The following is a 16,616-nucleotide window of genomic DNA, read 5'->3' as shown; positions in this document are numbered from 1 at the left end:
CTATTAAAAAATAAAGAAATCAAGGAGCACCTCCGAGGGATGCCACGTAGCTCATAGAACCAAAGAACTAAAAACCAAGCTCGGAACCCGGGCTCTCTGTGCCTCTCTAGGGCCTGCGATTCAACACGAAGCCCTATGTTGACTCGCTCAGCGTGCGACTCACAGACTCAGGAAAGCATCTGACCGGGCGGCCTACAGAAACAGCTCAGTGTCCTTGTGGGGGCTTTACACCTCGGTTGGAGCTGATATTACATAAAATGGGAGCCAGCTCATCAGAAAGGGGATAAAAACAGAAACGAACTTCAGACTCTAAAATAGCTTGACTAGCAAGCTACCCCAGATTCACGGTAAGTAAACGACTAATCGGTTTCTTCTACATACTTATCATTTCGAGCCACCGGTTGTCTCTGTCGCGCCTGAGAATGTGAAGTTCTGCACGCCTGGGGCGCCTGAGCGGCTCCGTCAGTTGAGCGTCTGACGTGGACTCAGGTCACAATCACATAGTTCATGGGTTTGAGCCTCACGTCGGGCTCTGGGCTGACAGCTCAGAGCCTGGAGCCTGCTTCGGATTCTGTGTCTCCCTCTCTCTCCCTGCCCCTCCCCTGCTCACACTGTCTCTCTCTCTCAAAAATAAATTAAAAAAACCCCACTTAAACAAAGAAAGCTCCCCCATGCCTAAGAAGAAAGAGCTGAAGGGCTCTCTGCTCCATGTAAGCAGCACAACTCAGAGACGGCGCGGACTCGGTTCATTCCACGGTGGACTCACTGCAGAGAACGTGCTCCTAAGGCGACTCCCTGCCAGGCCTGCATGGCCAGCACCGACCCTTCACGACACCACGCGAGGGTCCCATCTTCCTCCCGCAGCTGGCCGGCTGCCGGGACCCTCCCCTGCTTACAGGAGCCCCCGCAGCCAGCTGCCTGGCTTCAGACTGAGCTTGGGCCGCACACTTGGACCCGTCCTACCGGCCAAAGCAACGAGAGGGGACTGAGCTTGGGCCGCACACTTGGACCCGTCCTACCGGCCAAAGCAATGAGAGGGGCCAGTGGAGAGTTATCTGGCGACCGCACATCAGTGGATAAAAGCTGAGCACTAGCAGTAGATGCCTACACCGCACATCACCATGGCTCGCACATCTCCCTGCACAGCTGCTGTCCTGGGACAGGCACCGCGAGGAACAGAAGGGTCGTACCTGAGCGTCCGGTGGAAGGGACTCTGGAGTCTCAAGGCATCGCAGAGCGTCTTCACTCCGCTATAGCCCAAGGAGTTCTGGCCCAGGTCCAGACTGATCAGGCTCCGGTTGCTGCTGAGGGCAGACGCGAGGATCTCACAGCTGAATGGGGTGATGGCGCATCCCCACAACCTGCGGGAGACACACAAAACTTAGTTAACTGATTCAAGCAGTGATCACAGATACCATCCTACATGCCAGGCAAACTCTTGGGTGCTGGGGAGCCAACACGGAACAACAGAAATCTATTCCCTCTGAGCTCCTGTACTAACGGAAACAGATGGACGTAGTGTGCGATACCCAGCGAGGGTTATGAAGGGCACAGGACAAAGGGAGAAGCCGGCGGGGGGCACTCACTACAATGGTTGAAGAGACGGAACCATAGAGACCTGGAGGAGGGGCTCCCCGAGCAGAGAAGCAGCTGTGCCCGGGCCTGAGGTCATGTGTAACTACCGCGTCCAACAACATCGAGGCAGCCAGAATGGATATCCGATCAAGGGAGTGAAATCCAGGGAGGGTTTGAAGAGATGAGGCCACAGACAGGAGGGAGGCATCGCACGTAAGGCCCTCAGGCCGTCGTAAACCTCAGGCTTGACTTAGAATGAGATGGGGAACCGTCGGGGCTTTTGAGCAGAAGCCTGATGGGAGTTACACCTTACAAGTTAGTGCTTGGCTGGAAAACTAGGGGGAAAGAGAAGACGGAATACAGAGACAGATGTTAGCAGTATGTGTGGAGGTGCGAGAACAGATTCTGGACATGTGAAAGAGGGCAGCAGGATAAACAAGGTTTAGAGAGAGAGAGAGAGAGAGACAGAGAAAGAGAGATAGACAGATTGGGGTGGAGAGAGAGAGAGAAAATATCCTAAACAGGCTTTGTACTGCCAGCAAGGAGCCCAATCCGGGGCTCAATCTCCTGAACTGTGAGATCATGACCTGAGCCGAAATCAAGAGTCCGAGGCTTAATGACTGAGGCACTCAGGCACCCCAGGTAGCAAGATTTTAAAAAGGCTTTGATTTGACAGGTCTTTGGAGGCAAGGGAAATAAAACCAAAAATGAACTACTGGGATCTCATCAAGATAAAAAGCTTCTGCACAGGGGTGCCTGGGTGGCTCAGTCGGTTGAGTGTCCGGCTTCAGCTCAGGTCATGATCTCACGGCTCATGGGTTCAAGCCCCGCGTCAGGCTATGTGCAGACCGCTAGCTCAGAGCCTGGAGCCTGCTTCAGATTCTGTCTCTCTCTCTCTCTTCCCTTCCCCTATTCATGATCTGTCTCTGTCCCTCAAAAATAAATAAATGTAAAAATAAAATTTAAAAAAGGCTTCTGCACAGTGAAGGAAACAACCAACAAAATGGGACAAGATATTCTCAAATGATATGTCTGATAAAGGGTTAGTGTCCAAAATCTGTAAGGAACTTAAACTCAACACCCAAAAAACAAATAATCCGATGAAAAAATAGGCAGAAGACACGAACACTTTTCCAAAGATGATATTGAAATGGCTAACAGACATGTGAAAAGATGCTCAATATCATTCATCATTATGGAAATACAAATCAAAACTACAGTGAAATAACACTTCACACCTGTCAGAATGGCTAAAATTAGTAACTCTGGAAACAACAGATGTTGTCCAGGAAGCAGAGAAAGGGGAAGCTTTTTGCACTGCCAGTGGGAATGCAAACTGGTGCAGCCACTCTGGAAAGTAGTATGGAGGTTCCTCCAGAAAATTAAAAATTGAACTACCCTATGACGGGGCACCCAGGTAGCTCAGTTGGTTAAGCCTCCGACTTCAGCTCAGGTCAGATCTCACGTTCGTGGGTTTGAGCCCTGCATCAGGCTCTGTGCTGACAGCTAGCTCAGAGCATGGAGCCTGCTTCCGGTTCTGTGTCTCCTCTCTCTGCCCCTCCCCCTCTCATGCTCTGTCTCTCTCTGTATCAAAAATAAATAAAACGTTAAAAGAAATAAAAAGAAACTATAAAAAAAAGAACTACCCTATGACCTAACAATTACACTATTAGGAATTTATCCACATGATACAAAAATGCTGATCTGAAGGCACACATGCACCGCCAGGTTTATAGCAGTGCTATCAACAATAGCCAAAGTATGGAGAGAACCCAAATGTCCACGGGCTGACGAATGGATAAAGAAGATGGGGCATATATATAATGGAATACTACTCGGCTATGAAAAAGAATGAAATCCTGCCATTTGCAACAGCATGGATGGAACTGGAGGGTATTATGCTAAGTGAAGTAAGTGAGAAGAAGACATATCCTATGTTTTCACTCATGTGGAATTTTAGAAACAACACAGATGATCATAGGGGAAGGGAAGGGAAAATAAGAAAAACACAGAGAGAGGTAAACCGTAAGAGAGTCTTAAATACAGAGAATAAACTGAGGGTTGCTGGTGGGGAGGTGAGAGGGGGACAGGCTAAACGGGTGATGGGCCTTGAGGAGGGCACTTTTTGGGATGAGCAGTGGGTGTTATATGTAAGTGATGAATCGCTGGGTTCTACTCTTGAAACCAAGACTACACTGTATGTTAACTAACTTGAACTTAAATTATAAAAAAGCTTGGATTGGAAATTTGAAAGAAAAAAAGAATAAAGGATGCTGTCTAGGGATTTCATTCTGAGCAAATAACATTGTACAGAGGTTCAAGGTGTTTGTGCATACATGAACACACATGGGAGTTAAGGTCACCCATTTAAATTTACCCCAGGATTTGAAGGAGCTAAAAGTAATATCAAACACTTAGCATGCTTCCTGGCATGTTGAGTGCATATGTATCTCACTATCATAATCAACTTTTCTGACGGACAGGACTGACTCCATTTCCTAAAACGCACAACCAAGATGACAGCAGCAGGAAGTAACGGCTGACTAGATCCTTCCCTATGCAGGAGAGCACGTGGTTAGGGAGCCCCTCCCCATCACCGTGAGCATCACCCCCTTCCTGTAAACAGGCACACGCCTGCACGGTAGCACCCTGTGGCTCCCCCACCTGCTAGCTCTAGGATTTGCTCAGTTGGCACCCTTACTAGTTGTCTGGGTTTCACGTGTGGAGATCCCAGTCGGAGTGGTCAGAGATATGGCCTGGGCATCAGGATTCTCAAGCCTGCAAGCATTTCCAGTCCTCAGTGGAGGCTGAACACCACGACTTACCATCTTGTACTGTCGGGGCCAGAAATCCGGTTACAGGTAGGGCTCCAGACTCAAGCGTGTCGGAGCGATGGTATTTAACTCATGCGGGACTGAGAGACAGAGCTGAACTGAGGGCATTCATCTGCTGAAGGAGGCCCAGCTCTCCGGAGGCTGGGAGCCGGGGCGTGAGCGGGCGCTTCTTGGGGCCTTAGGAGCTGCTGCCTTGAAATGCTTCCCTGGGATCCTGTGACCGGCTGAGAGTGGAGTGGACTCCTTTAACCACACCAGTGACTTCCCTCCCCAGCTTTACTGATGAGTAACCGACCAATACAAGTTGTATGTATTTAAGGCGTACAATGTGATGATTTAACATGCACTGTGAAATGATCAAAGTCAAGTTAATTACATTGGTCAGCTCACATGGTTACTTTTTTTTTTTTTTTTGAGAACACTAGATTTGCTGAGAGTAGATCTTATTTCTTATTGTCAAAAAGAAGTTTCTGGAGATTTTCTTTAATCTTTATTGATATATAATTGACACAAAATACTGTAAGTTTAAGGTGGGCAATGTGCTGACTTGGCACATTTATATACTGCAACACGATTACCGCTGTGGTGTTAGCAGATGCCTCTGTCCTGACACATCATCTTCATTTCTTTTTTTGGTGAGAACATTTAAGATCTATTCTTTTTTAAAATTTTTATTTTTATTTTAGAGAGTGAGCGAGCAAGACAGCACAAGCAGGGGAGGGGAAGGGGAGAGGATGGGAGGGATGGGAGAGAGAGGGCAAGAGAGACAGAGAGAGAACGAGAATGAATAAGCAGGGGAGGGGCAGAGAGAGAGAGAGAGAACAGAGAATCCCAAGCAGGCTCTGGACTACCCACACAGAGCCTAACGTGGGGCTTGAACTGATGATCCAGGAGATCATGACCTGAGCCCAGATCCAGTAAGACACTTAGCCAACTGTGCACCCAGGGGCCCCGGAACTTCATCTTCTAGCTGGAAGTCTGCCTGCTTCCCTCAACACCTCCCCACTTCCCCCGCCCCTCCGTCCCTGCTAACTATCACTCTACTTTGTACGAGCTCGGCTCTTTTAGATTCCACACGTAAGTGATGTCTGTGTCTCGTTTTACTTAGCATACTAGCCTAAAGTGGCAGGGTCGCCTTCCTCCTCATGGCTAATGCTCCATCGTGCATAGGTGTATTTCACATCTTCCCTGTCCCATCCTCTGTTGACGGACACTGAGGCTGTTTCCTATCTTGGCTGTTGTGAATCATGCTTCAACAAACACGGAGGCGTGATATCTTTTCAAGATCCTGTTTCCATTCCTTTGGACATATATCCAGAAGTGGGGTTCCTGATCACACGGTATATCAAGTTTTAGTTCTGAGACTCTTCACGCTGTCTTCCGTGCGGCGGTACCAACGTACACTCCTACCCATGCGCACAAACATCCCTTCCTCCACATCCTCGCCAACATGTGTTACCTCCGTCCTGTTTGATGACAACCATCCTAAAAGGTCTGAAGGGAGATCTCGTGTGGATTTGATTTCCTTTTCCCCGACGATCAGTGATGTTCAACAGTCTCTCATGTACCCGTCGGCCATTTGTCTGACTTGAGAAAAGTCTATTTAGGTCTCATTAAAAAAAGTTGAGTTGGACAAGTTCCTTGTCTACTTTGGACACTAACCCCTTACCAGACATGCGGTTTGCTGATGGTTTTCTGTAGGTTGTCTTTCATTTTGTCGACAGTTTCCTTTGGAAGACAGAGTTTTTTAGTTTGATGAAGCCCCACTTGTTTATTTTTGCCTTTGCTGCTGGTGCTTTTTGGCATCATGTGCAAAAAATCTTTGCCAAGAACAATGTCAAAGAGCTTTTGGCCTATGTTTTCTTCCAGGACATTTTACAGTTTTGAGTCTTAAGTCTTTAATCCATTTTGAGTTAATATATTTTTTTTAATTAAAAAAAATCTGGGGGCACCTGGTGGCTTGGTCAGTTAAGCATCTGATTTTGGTTCAGGTCATGATCTCATGCTTAGTAAGTTCAAGCCCCATGTCAGGTCCTGGGTTGACAGCTCAGAGCCTGGATCCTGTTTTGGATCCTGTGTCTCCTTCTCTCTGCCCCTCTCCTGGTCGAGTTCTTCCTCTCTCTCAAAGTAAACAAACATCAAAAAAATTATTTATTTGTTTATTTATTTAATTTTTGAGACAGAGACAGAATGTGACTGAGGGAGCGGCAGAGAGGAGGAGACACAGAATGTGAAGCAGGCTCCAGGCTCCAAACGTCAGCACAGAGCCTGACACAGGACTTGAACCAACATATAGTGAGATCATGACCTGAGCTGAAGTTGGATGCTTAACTGACAGAGCCTCCCAGGCACCCCATTTTGATTTAATTTTTGTGCATTTTGTAAAGGTTCAATTTCATTCTTTTGTATGTGGATACCCAGGTTTTCTTCAATCCTGTTTATCGAAGGAATCATCCATTCCCCACTGAGTATTGGTGCCCTTGTCGAGGATTAGTTAACTGTACCTATGGGGTATTCCTGGGCTGTCTATTCTGTTCTTTCGCTTTATGTGTCTGTTTATGCCAGCGGCATACCGTTTTGATATGATAGTCTGAAACCCGAAAGTGTGAGGCCTCCAGCTTTGTTGTTCTTTGTGAGAATCGATTTGACTATTTGGAGTCTTTTGTGGCTGCCTACAAATTTTGGGATTAAAAAGAAGTTGTAAAAACTGCTATCTTACTTTTTTTTTTTTTTAACAAAAATGATTTGATTTGTCCCAATCTCTTATATTAGAGCTGCTGGGGGCGCGGATTGCCACACTATTCTATTTAAGACACAGATTAAAATTCAAAACCAGAACTCACCACAGACGTTTGAGGTTACACACCGGCTTCTTCAAGGCCTCACACAGGAACTTGAGCCCGGTAACTCCTATGTGATTCAGCCCCAGATCCAGGTGCATGAGGCTGCAGTTCTGCTGGAGGAGGGCTGACAGATGGTGGCAGCCGCCGCTGGTGATGCTGCAGTACCAGAGCCTAGAAGCCAATCACGTGAAGACTCAGAGTCTGTGGGTCCTCCCTGACGAGACGCACAGAGCCAAGGTCGCCCACCTCAAGCCACAGGTTGCCCACAGCGCACAGACAACGAGACGCGGAGAGGAAATGGTGGCTGGAGTTACCATGACGACCCAAGGGATTATAGAGGCGGCCCCTCCCCCGCTCTAACACGTGCACAGATGTCCACATCCTAATCCCAGGTCCCCGGGAACCCGTTACATCACGTGTGAAGGAGACGGCAGGTGCCACGGAGCTAAGGATGCAGGATGGGGAGACTACCCAGGTGGGCCAGTGTGGTCACAGGGATCCTGATCCAGAAGGAACAGGAGAGCCACAGCCAGCAGGGGGAGACAAGGTAACACGGGCAGAAGGACTTTTGAAGACACCACACTGCGGGGTTTGAACTTGGAGGAAGGGGTCATGAACCAAGGGATGCAGGTGCCTTTAGAAGCCAGGAAAAGCCTGGAGACCTGCAAGGAACACCGCCTCGCAGAAACCTTGATTTCAGTGAAACTCACTGAGGACTTCTGGCCTCTAGAACTTTAAGACAATGCATTTGTGTTGTTTCAAGCGTCTCGTTTGTGACCATTCATTACAGAAACAACTAGGAAACTCACACAAGTGGCACGTGTTATTCCTGCCCTAACTCCGGGGCAGACAGTATCCACCTTGCCCTGGCCTGCAATCTTTTATTTGGGGAAGACACCAGTTATACTTCCTAAATCCAGTTCCTAGAAAGGCAGTTCCACAGAGGTGGGGGGCACCAGTTCTCAGCTGGACACATCTGGCACTAGATCCTAGATATCACAGGGTATCAGACATTCTTCTTAGCCATTAAGAATTTTTTTTTTTTTTGCCTTCCACTAGTTCACTATTGCAGTTCTGAAGTTAATATTAGCAGAAAACCAGAGACGGCGACTTTCATAGAATAATGAGCCTCAAGGATGTCTGGGCCCTGATCTCCAGCCTCGCATGGCAGAAGGGAGTCTGCGGAGGAGATGGAGACTAAGGACACTGAGATGGCGAGATTACTCTGGACGACACAGAGGGGCCGAATCTGATCGGAGGCGGCCTTTTTGGCTGAAGTGGAGAGAAAGAAAACGTGTGGGCTTGGCCCACCGCGGCCGGCCTTGAGGGGAGGGAGAGAGCCATGAACCAAGGAGTGCAGTCACCGTTAGGGGCGAGGCTGGCTATTGGCTTGCAGGGACCCCAGCCCTACCACCACCAAGAAGCAAATTCTACCAACAACAAGAATGAGTGAGAGAACGGGTTCCTTCCTGGCATCTCCAGAAAGGAACAGCGCCCTGTGCACCCGGGTCTTCTGACCTACGGAAGTATACAAACAGTGTTGAGCAGGTAAGTTCGTGGTAATTTGTGACAGCACTGATAGAAACCAACCTTTAACTGCAGTGAACTCTGAGTGACTGCATTGGCCTGTGGCCCCCCTCACGTGGCCAGACCCCAGGCATTAGTTTTATAAGGGGATTAAATGTAAAAAATCTCTCACAAGACCTTAGCAGAGTGCCCAGCACCTAGTAATTGAGGTGCTGGATAAATGTTGGCCATCACTATTTCTTCTGTTTAGGTGCCTGGGCGGGGGGTAGTAACATGTAACAGAATTTGGTTTGGAGATAGAACTAGTGAGTGGGTAGTATCTTATTTCCTAGGGAATTTTACATGATTTTAGTGTTTGGGGATTTCGATAGCAGGGTAAAACCCTCCCGATTTTTCTCCAACCACAAACTGAACGCTTTGTGGAATTTTAAGTGATTTTTGGATGCTGGTGCCTTAAGGCACAGCCTATATTAAAACTGGTTTATGAGAAGTGCTGCAGTTCCTGTCACAGGCGCTTCTGCAGACAGCAAGGGCACCAGAGGTGTTAACACTGAAGAGGAACGGTGGCGCTCCGTTCCTTTGTCCAAATTTGTCCTGTGGCTTTAGTGTTAACACGGAGGATGGAGGCTGGTGACAAAACACTCCACCTACACACGGTTGCGACAGAGCTTAGGTTACATGGCATTAAAAACAGGCATTAAAAAAACCCAGACACAAGTGCCTGGGCAGCTCCGTCGGCTGAGCATCCAACTTCAGTTCAGGTCACGATCTCAGTTTGTGGGTTCAAGCCCCACGTCAGGCTCTGTGCTGACAGCTCAGAGCCTGGAGCCTGCCTGGGATTCTGTGTCTCCCTCTCTCTCTCTCTGTTCCTCCCCTGCTAGTGCTCTGTGTCTCAAAAATGAATGAACATAAAAAGAATTTTTTTTTAAAGGTTAAAAAAAAAACCCCAAACAAACCTGGAAACCAGCGACATCCCCCAAATCCCTACTGACACTACGTCTTGTGTTTTTCTTTTTTAAAAAATGTTTATTTTTGAGGGTGAGAGACAGACAGAGCACGAGCAGGGGAGGGGCAGAGAGAGAGGGAGACACAGAATGCGAAGCAGGCTCCAGGCTCTGAGCCGTCAGCACAGAGCCCGACACGGGGCTTGAACTCATGAACCTCGAGATCATGACCTGAGCCAAAGTCAGATGCTTACCACCTGAGCCCCCAGGCTCCCGTCTTTTATTTCTTTTCTACCGCTGGGTCTCACCAGATCTAACCGTCAGCATCATACTTGGGGTGTTCAGAGGAATTAGGAAACACTTGTGCCTGTCCTCCTCGAGTCCGGCACACACGAATGCACACACACGCAGTTCGCACGACTTACACCAGCGTCTGCAGCTGACAGTCGGGGTCACTCAAGCCCTCGCACAGCAGCCTGACCCCGCCGTTCCCGAGCGCGTTCTTGGCCAGGCACAGGTGCGTCAGCCTCCGGTTGACGACCAAAGCCGACGAGAGCTCCTTGCAGCAGGCTTCGGTGAGGTGGCAGTTCTCCAGGCTGCAAGGGCGCCACAGCGGCAGGGAGGCGGTGAGAACGCTCCCCAAGCCCCGTGTTCTCGGCCCCCCCGAAGGCCGAGGCCCCCGCTGTACACAGCTCTTCTCCGTGACGTCCTTCCTCTCTCACGGTGCGCTCAGTGCTCACAGCCGTGAAGGACCAGGCGTGGGAGAAGATGCACGAGCCACCTGGCTGGGACCAGTGGGGTAAACCCGGTGTCCGCCCCAGCAGCAGGTCCCATCTGGGCGCACAGCGAGTGCAGGTGTGACCAGGGCCCTTCCCTCTGCGGGCCCAGACCGGATACGGAGATGCCCTGCGGGGACAGAGGCGGTACTCACGACAGCCTCTGCAGGGGGCACTTGGGGTGTCTCAGGGCCACGCACAGCAGCCTGGCGCTCTCGTCCGCAAGCTCACTGGCCGTGAGGTTCAGGCATGTGAGGGACTGGTTGACCTCGAGGGAGCCGGAGAGACAGGCCCATTGCTGAGTAGTGGCGGGACAAGATACCAACCTGCGGGAGAAGGGGGAACAAGTCGTTCTTGAGAACCAAACCGGGGACAGTGGCCTCCAGTTTTACCCTCATTCCACTGCCTTATGTGATGTCCTGGCCTTATTACGTGGGGCAGACTGAGTGCGGCCCCTGGGTGGCCGCATCAGCACCACCAGGCGAACGGTTAGAAATTAACGTCCTCAGAAACTCTGGATGTGGATCCACTGATTTCTGTTTTAGGGGGTCCTGAGTCACCTGCCAGATTCCTGGGCCACATGCTCCGATGTTGAATCAGAAGATCTGGGTTAGACCCAAGAATTTGGATTTTCACAAGTTCCTAGGCGATGAAGCTGCTGCTGGTCTGGAGAGCACGAGTTGGGAACTACTTACTTAGAAATCCAAATCAATCACACGTCGCAGGCAACAAGGCGCCCATACCCTACTCCTGGAGAGAGAGATTCTTACCAAGGACAAATGGAATGTCACTGGGGCCATGACCATTTCCATCTTTCAACTGGAAATAAGTCCTATCCTCGTGTTCAGTGTTTATTAAGGTTAATTCATATGAAGTGCGAACTGGACTGTGTACATATAGCTAAACCTTAGTAAAATGCAACAAAAACACGTTTTTCTCTTAGAGTCTAACCAAGGAGTCAAAGTTAACCAGGGCTTTGGAACACAAAAGAGTATGTTTAATGGCTTCCGATAAAAGAAGCCAAATTTATATAGAGTCGTCTTCTCCCATTGGGGGTATCCATTTATTCCCTGAGAAACAAATTAATGACCTAAATCTTCAACTTGCACAATTTCTTCTCCTGGTGAATCCTCACAGGGAAAAGAAAGGACGGTCTTAGTAACGGTGCCTAACGATAGTGGCTACTATCAATAATGCAACGATGAACACGCATCTGCTTGGACTTGGTTTCATTCATTCCTCAATTTCTTGTGAGATGTGCATGACTCCAACCAACTGATGGGCTGAGACCTAGCTCAACAGCCCAAGATCACAGCAGTATGGGCCGAACCACAATTTGAAAGCAACAGATCACCTTAAACGGTCTTCCTATTACTGCTCAAATGTGGCCAAGAGGGGATCAACGGAACTCCATGATGAGTGGGGAAGATCGTCACCAGAGCAGTCATGTGGAGAGCGTCCCCAAAGGGGAGATCTGTCAGCCCAAAAAGGGGGGAGCCTGATGCTCCCAAAGCATCCTTGCCTGGAGAGAGGACTCTGAACAAAATCTGGCCATCTGAATCATGATGGAAGAGAGACATACACATAAACAAATGCTCTCTGACAGAGGAGAAGACATCAAATTAGCAAGATTCGGGGCTCAGCAGGTTGTTCAATGATCAATACAAGGAGAAAGGAAACTCTCAGCCCATTTTCTGTGCTGGGACATGTGCCCGGAGTCATACTGTTTCTGAGCACAGATAAGGGATGTCCCGCCCCCTGCTAATTTATCCAGAACTGCTACAGAAGCCCGAGGCAGCTCTGTCTGAACACTGGAGTTTTTCAGGGACAGGGAGATACCTGAGGCATTGCAGATGGCACGTGGGGCGTCTCAAGATGTCACACAACACGGGAAGCAGATCGTCCTGGTCATTTCCTTGGAGGGTCAGATGGGTTAGTGTCTCGTGACCTCCAACGACAGCGCAGAAATCCCGATAAGCCCCCACCGGGGAAACATTTCTGAGGCTAGGGCAACGGCAACAGAGGAGAAATCCTGAGTTTCTGTACGCACGGAAACAAAGGGCTGCAATGGGTTTCAACACCAGAAACTGCTGTTCGTGTTTTTCTCCTGCACCGAGGTATTTATTGCCAAATGGTGTACGTGAAGGTGTACAGGTCAGTGTTTTGATATGCACGTACCTCGTGAAATCCCATCAAGCCCAGTCAATCAAGCTAGTTAACACACCTATCACTTCACATCATCGCCATTTCTGGTTTTCCTGATTTTGTTTGTTTCGTGGTGACAACACTGGAGATCATGTCACGTCTCTCAACAAACCTCGCATCCATGATGCAGTATTAACCGCTGTCACACTGGTGCGTGCTTAGGTCTCCAGAACGCACTCATTTTGCGTAACTGGAACTCTGCCCCACTTGACTAACATCCAGTTTTAGAAGCTGTTAGAAGCCCCGACTGTTTTAGGCCTCTCAAACTTCTACAGAAGGGAAGTCGGTCATCAACAGACATTTCGGACAAAAGCTGTTCTTACACAGCTTTTTGAACAAGATTAGGCCGGGGAGCAGTCCCTTCCCTGCAGTGTTACCGACGGGCACGTTTCAGGAGCAGTACGTCCTGCTGGGTGCGGTGCGTTTAGAACCGGGGCCCCGTGAAGTGAGCAAGAAAAACTCCTCTCCAGGTTGAGACAGAACGCTGTGGAAGACGGCCGTGCAGCTGGAGGAGGTCCCGCTGGCGCCACAGCCCCCTCGGCCGACTGAGTCAGGGCCGCTCTCCTTCCCGAGCCACGCCCTGGGGCCTGTCCCCTGCACGGGTCCAGGGAGACCCTGACGCGCTCTGGGGTGCACGGGAGCACACCCTGTTCCACATACAAGTATTCACGTTCTGTAGTTAGCCCCCCCGTTTCTTCCCAGCTTCATTCAGCTACACAGATTTTTGGATCACACTCAGACAGACACACCCCCAGCCCAGGGGACCTGTAACTTCACACAGGCCAGTGCTCCCACCCGCCTCGGGACCCCGTCTCTCAGCAGGGTTCCAGTCTGGGTGGTTCTTTACACTCCCTGGGAACACCTGGCTGTCCGGAGAGGTTTGAGGTTGTCCCAGCTGGGGGTGTGGGGGCGCCACTCGCATCTGGAAGGCGGGGGCCAAGGCTGCCGCTGAACACCCTACAATGCACAGAGCAGCGCCCCCTGCAGCCCAGTGTCAGCAGAGCTAGAGAAACCCGCTCTATGCCCGGCCCTGCGGGTGTCCAAATTGGATCAAAACTGCCCCCACGATCTGACGTTCCTGGGGGGGTTTTGTGGACATTCAGGCCATATTTCACATTGTATTCAAATTACTTGATTAAAAAAAGAAGTGGAAGAGTGGCTGCCAGGGGCTGGGGAGAAGGGCTCATGGGGAATTATAGCTCAATGGGGTCAAAGTTTCGGTTTTGCAATATGAAGGGAGTTCTGGAGACGGGTGGTGGTGGTGGCTGCAAAATACATTTAAAAATGCATAACTGTACACTTAAAAATAACGAGGAGTTTTACGTTCTACCACAATAAAAAAACGGAAAATTCCTTCAGTAGCATTTCTTATGTCTTGAGCACCCAGTTGGGACTCTGGGAAAGAAATTCAAATATTATTCCTATATTAAAAATGTAAGGGGGCACATGGGGGGCTCAGTCGGTTGAACGTCTGGCTTTGGTTCAGGTCATGATCTCTCGGTTTGTGAATTCAAGCCTGGCAGAGGGCTCTGTGCTGACAGCTCAGAGCCTGGAGCCTGTCTTCGGATTCTGTGTCTCCCTCTCTCTCTGACCCTCCCCTGCTCACGCTGTCTCTGTCTCTCTCTCAAAAATAAGTCAAACATTAAAAAAAAATGTAAGCAGGTTGGTTATGTCCTAGGGGTTTTAATCCAAGGATTAGCTTCTACTTACACCACTTTCTGAAGATTATGGGTAGCAGAGGCGATTTTCTCACAAAGAATCCTCACTGAGGAGGTACTCAGGAAGGTCTGATTGATGTCTAGAAACACCAGATTCTTGCTGGAGTCGAACACAGAACAAAGGTCCATCCAGAAAGACAGCACGTTTTCATCATTCTGGGACCTATTGAAAGAGGCAAAGGAGGGAATTTGCTAAATGTTGCTGGAGAGAAAACTAACATTTCTCCATTACTGTGAAGTTATTTAGGGTTGCTCTGGGCATACACCCCTAATAAATAAATGTAACTCTAAAAGTGAGATGATTCAATCAGTTAGCATCACTATCAGACAACTAATCCTGTCACCAGAGGAAGGAAGGACACAACCGTCCAATAGGGTTGGAATAAGCCAAATTCCAAGCAGATCATGGATAGAAGATTGAGAGTGAGGGGCGCCTGGGTGGCTCAGTTGGTTAGGCTTCCAACTTCAGCTCAGCTCATGATCTGGTGGTTCGTGGGTTTGAGCCCCGCATAGGGCTCTGTGCTGACAGCTCAGAGCCTGGAGCCTGCTTCAGATTCTGTGTACGTCTCTTTCTCTCTCTTGCTCTCTCTCTGTGCCCCTCCTCTTCCAGAGCTCTGTCTCTCTCTCTCTCAAAAATAAACATTAACAAAACTAAGAAAAGACTGAAAGTGATATACATGTTAATAGAGGATATTTGAATATCTAATGGTGAATCCATACGCACGGTACTCTCAATCTGCTTTACAACCATATTTGTGACCTAAAATGATATCCAGGCCACCTGGGTGGCTCAGCCGGCTAAGCGTCTGACTCTTGGTTTCAGCTCAGGTCATGCTGTCATGGTCGTAACACTGAGCCCTGTGTTGGGCTCTGCGCTGGGGGTGGGGTCTGCTTGGGACTCTCTCTCCCTCTACCCCTGCCCCTTCTGTGCTGTCACCCACGCACACACAGTGCTCTCTTGCTCTCAAAAAAAAGTCCATAAAAATTTGAGAAAATACAATCTTTAAGTAGTCACATATTCATATATGCAGACTTATTAGAGAATGTTCATTTTGTTCTGCTGGTTGCTTCTGGGGGGTAGGGTTTGTGAAGGGGACCTGACTTATCGTTTTCAACATTGCTTTAATTTTCTTTTTAAAAAATTTTAATGTTTATTTTTGAGACAGAGACAGACAGAACATGAGCAGGGGAGGGGCAGAGAAACATGAAGGCAAGAATCTGAAGCAGGCTCCAGGCTCTGAGCTGTCAGCAAAGAGCCCGATGCGGGGCTCAACCACGAAATAATGACCTGAGCCAAAGCTGGATGCTCATCCAACTGAGCCACTCAGGCACCCCCGTCACCCTCTCTTCTGAAGGACAATTTTCCTTCCTCCTGCAGAAGGACAAGGTTATACAAGACTGTGTTTTGGGGATGTTCTTCCAAAAGGTACTAGTGGAAGAGTAATTTTATTTGAGTCAATGTGAATGAGTATCTTCCTAAGGTTCAAAAGAGCCCAGCGAATAAACAGTTTGTAAAGACAAGAATTATTAATGGACTTGACTGAAGAGCAAGTCCTACACATAGGAGACAGTTTATGGTTTGAAATTGGGAAAGGAAAAATAAACGAGACAGAACTTAGATTCTGTCAGCTCTAGAGCCCCTAAGACAAGGTTATACTTTTAGTTTTATTAGTGGTGCTTGCCCCGAATAAAAATCAATGAGCTAGGGGCGCCTGAGTGGCTCAGTCAGTTAAGCATCCAGCTTTGGCTCAGGTCATGATCTCATGGTTTGTGGGTTCAAGCCCCACATTGGGCTCTGTGCTGTCAGTGTGGAGCCTGCTTTGGATCCTCAGTCCCCTTCTCCTCTGCCCCTCCCCTGCTCATACTTGCTCGTTCTCTTTCTAAAAATTAAAATAAATAAATAAAAGAAATGGCCTTATTGTAAAACTTGACGCACCATGAAGAAGACAAACCATTATCAACCTAGAATTTGTGACTTTTCTTAAGTTTTTTAAATGTTTATTTGGAAGAGAGGGAGGGAGAGACAATGTGAGCAGTTGTGGGACAGAGAGAGAGAAGAAGACCCAGAATCTAAAGCAGGTCCAGGCTCTGAGCTGTCAGCATAGAACCTGATTTAGGGCCTGAACTCATGGCTCGCCCTAAATCAGGTTCTATGCTGACAGCTCAGAGCCTGGACCTGCTTTAGATTCTGGGT

General features: G+C 48.8%; 1 protein-coding gene across 1 annotated transcript in view; it reads right to left on the bottom strand.

The window, feature by feature from the left end:
• NLRP2 (NLR family pyrin domain containing 2) overlaps positions 1-16,616 on the bottom strand; it is a 67,227-nt gene that overhangs the window by 1,863 nt on the left and 48,748 nt on the right. Inside the window, exons 7-12 of the mRNA XM_029924391.1 lie at positions 14,415-14,585; positions 12,339-12,503; positions 10,655-10,825; positions 10,149-10,319; positions 7,253-7,423; positions 1,191-1,361 (exon numbers count right to left, since the gene is read on the bottom strand). Of these exons, the coding sequence (XP_029780251.1) occupies positions 1,191-1,361; positions 7,253-7,423; positions 10,149-10,319; positions 10,655-10,825; positions 12,339-12,503; positions 14,415-14,585 (1,020 nt within the window). The remainder of the gene's footprint in view (positions 1-1,190; positions 1,362-7,252; positions 7,424-10,148; positions 10,320-10,654; positions 10,826-12,338; positions 12,504-14,414; positions 14,586-16,616) is intronic.

This window comes from Suricata suricatta, chromosome 16, assembly GCF_006229205.1.
Source record: "Suricata suricatta isolate VVHF042 chromosome 16, meerkat_22Aug2017_6uvM2_HiC, whole genome shotgun sequence".
Taxonomy (NCBI): Eukaryota; Metazoa; Chordata; class Mammalia; order Carnivora; family Herpestidae; genus Suricata; species Suricata suricatta.
This window is presented reverse-complemented; position numbering and strand designations above follow the sequence as displayed.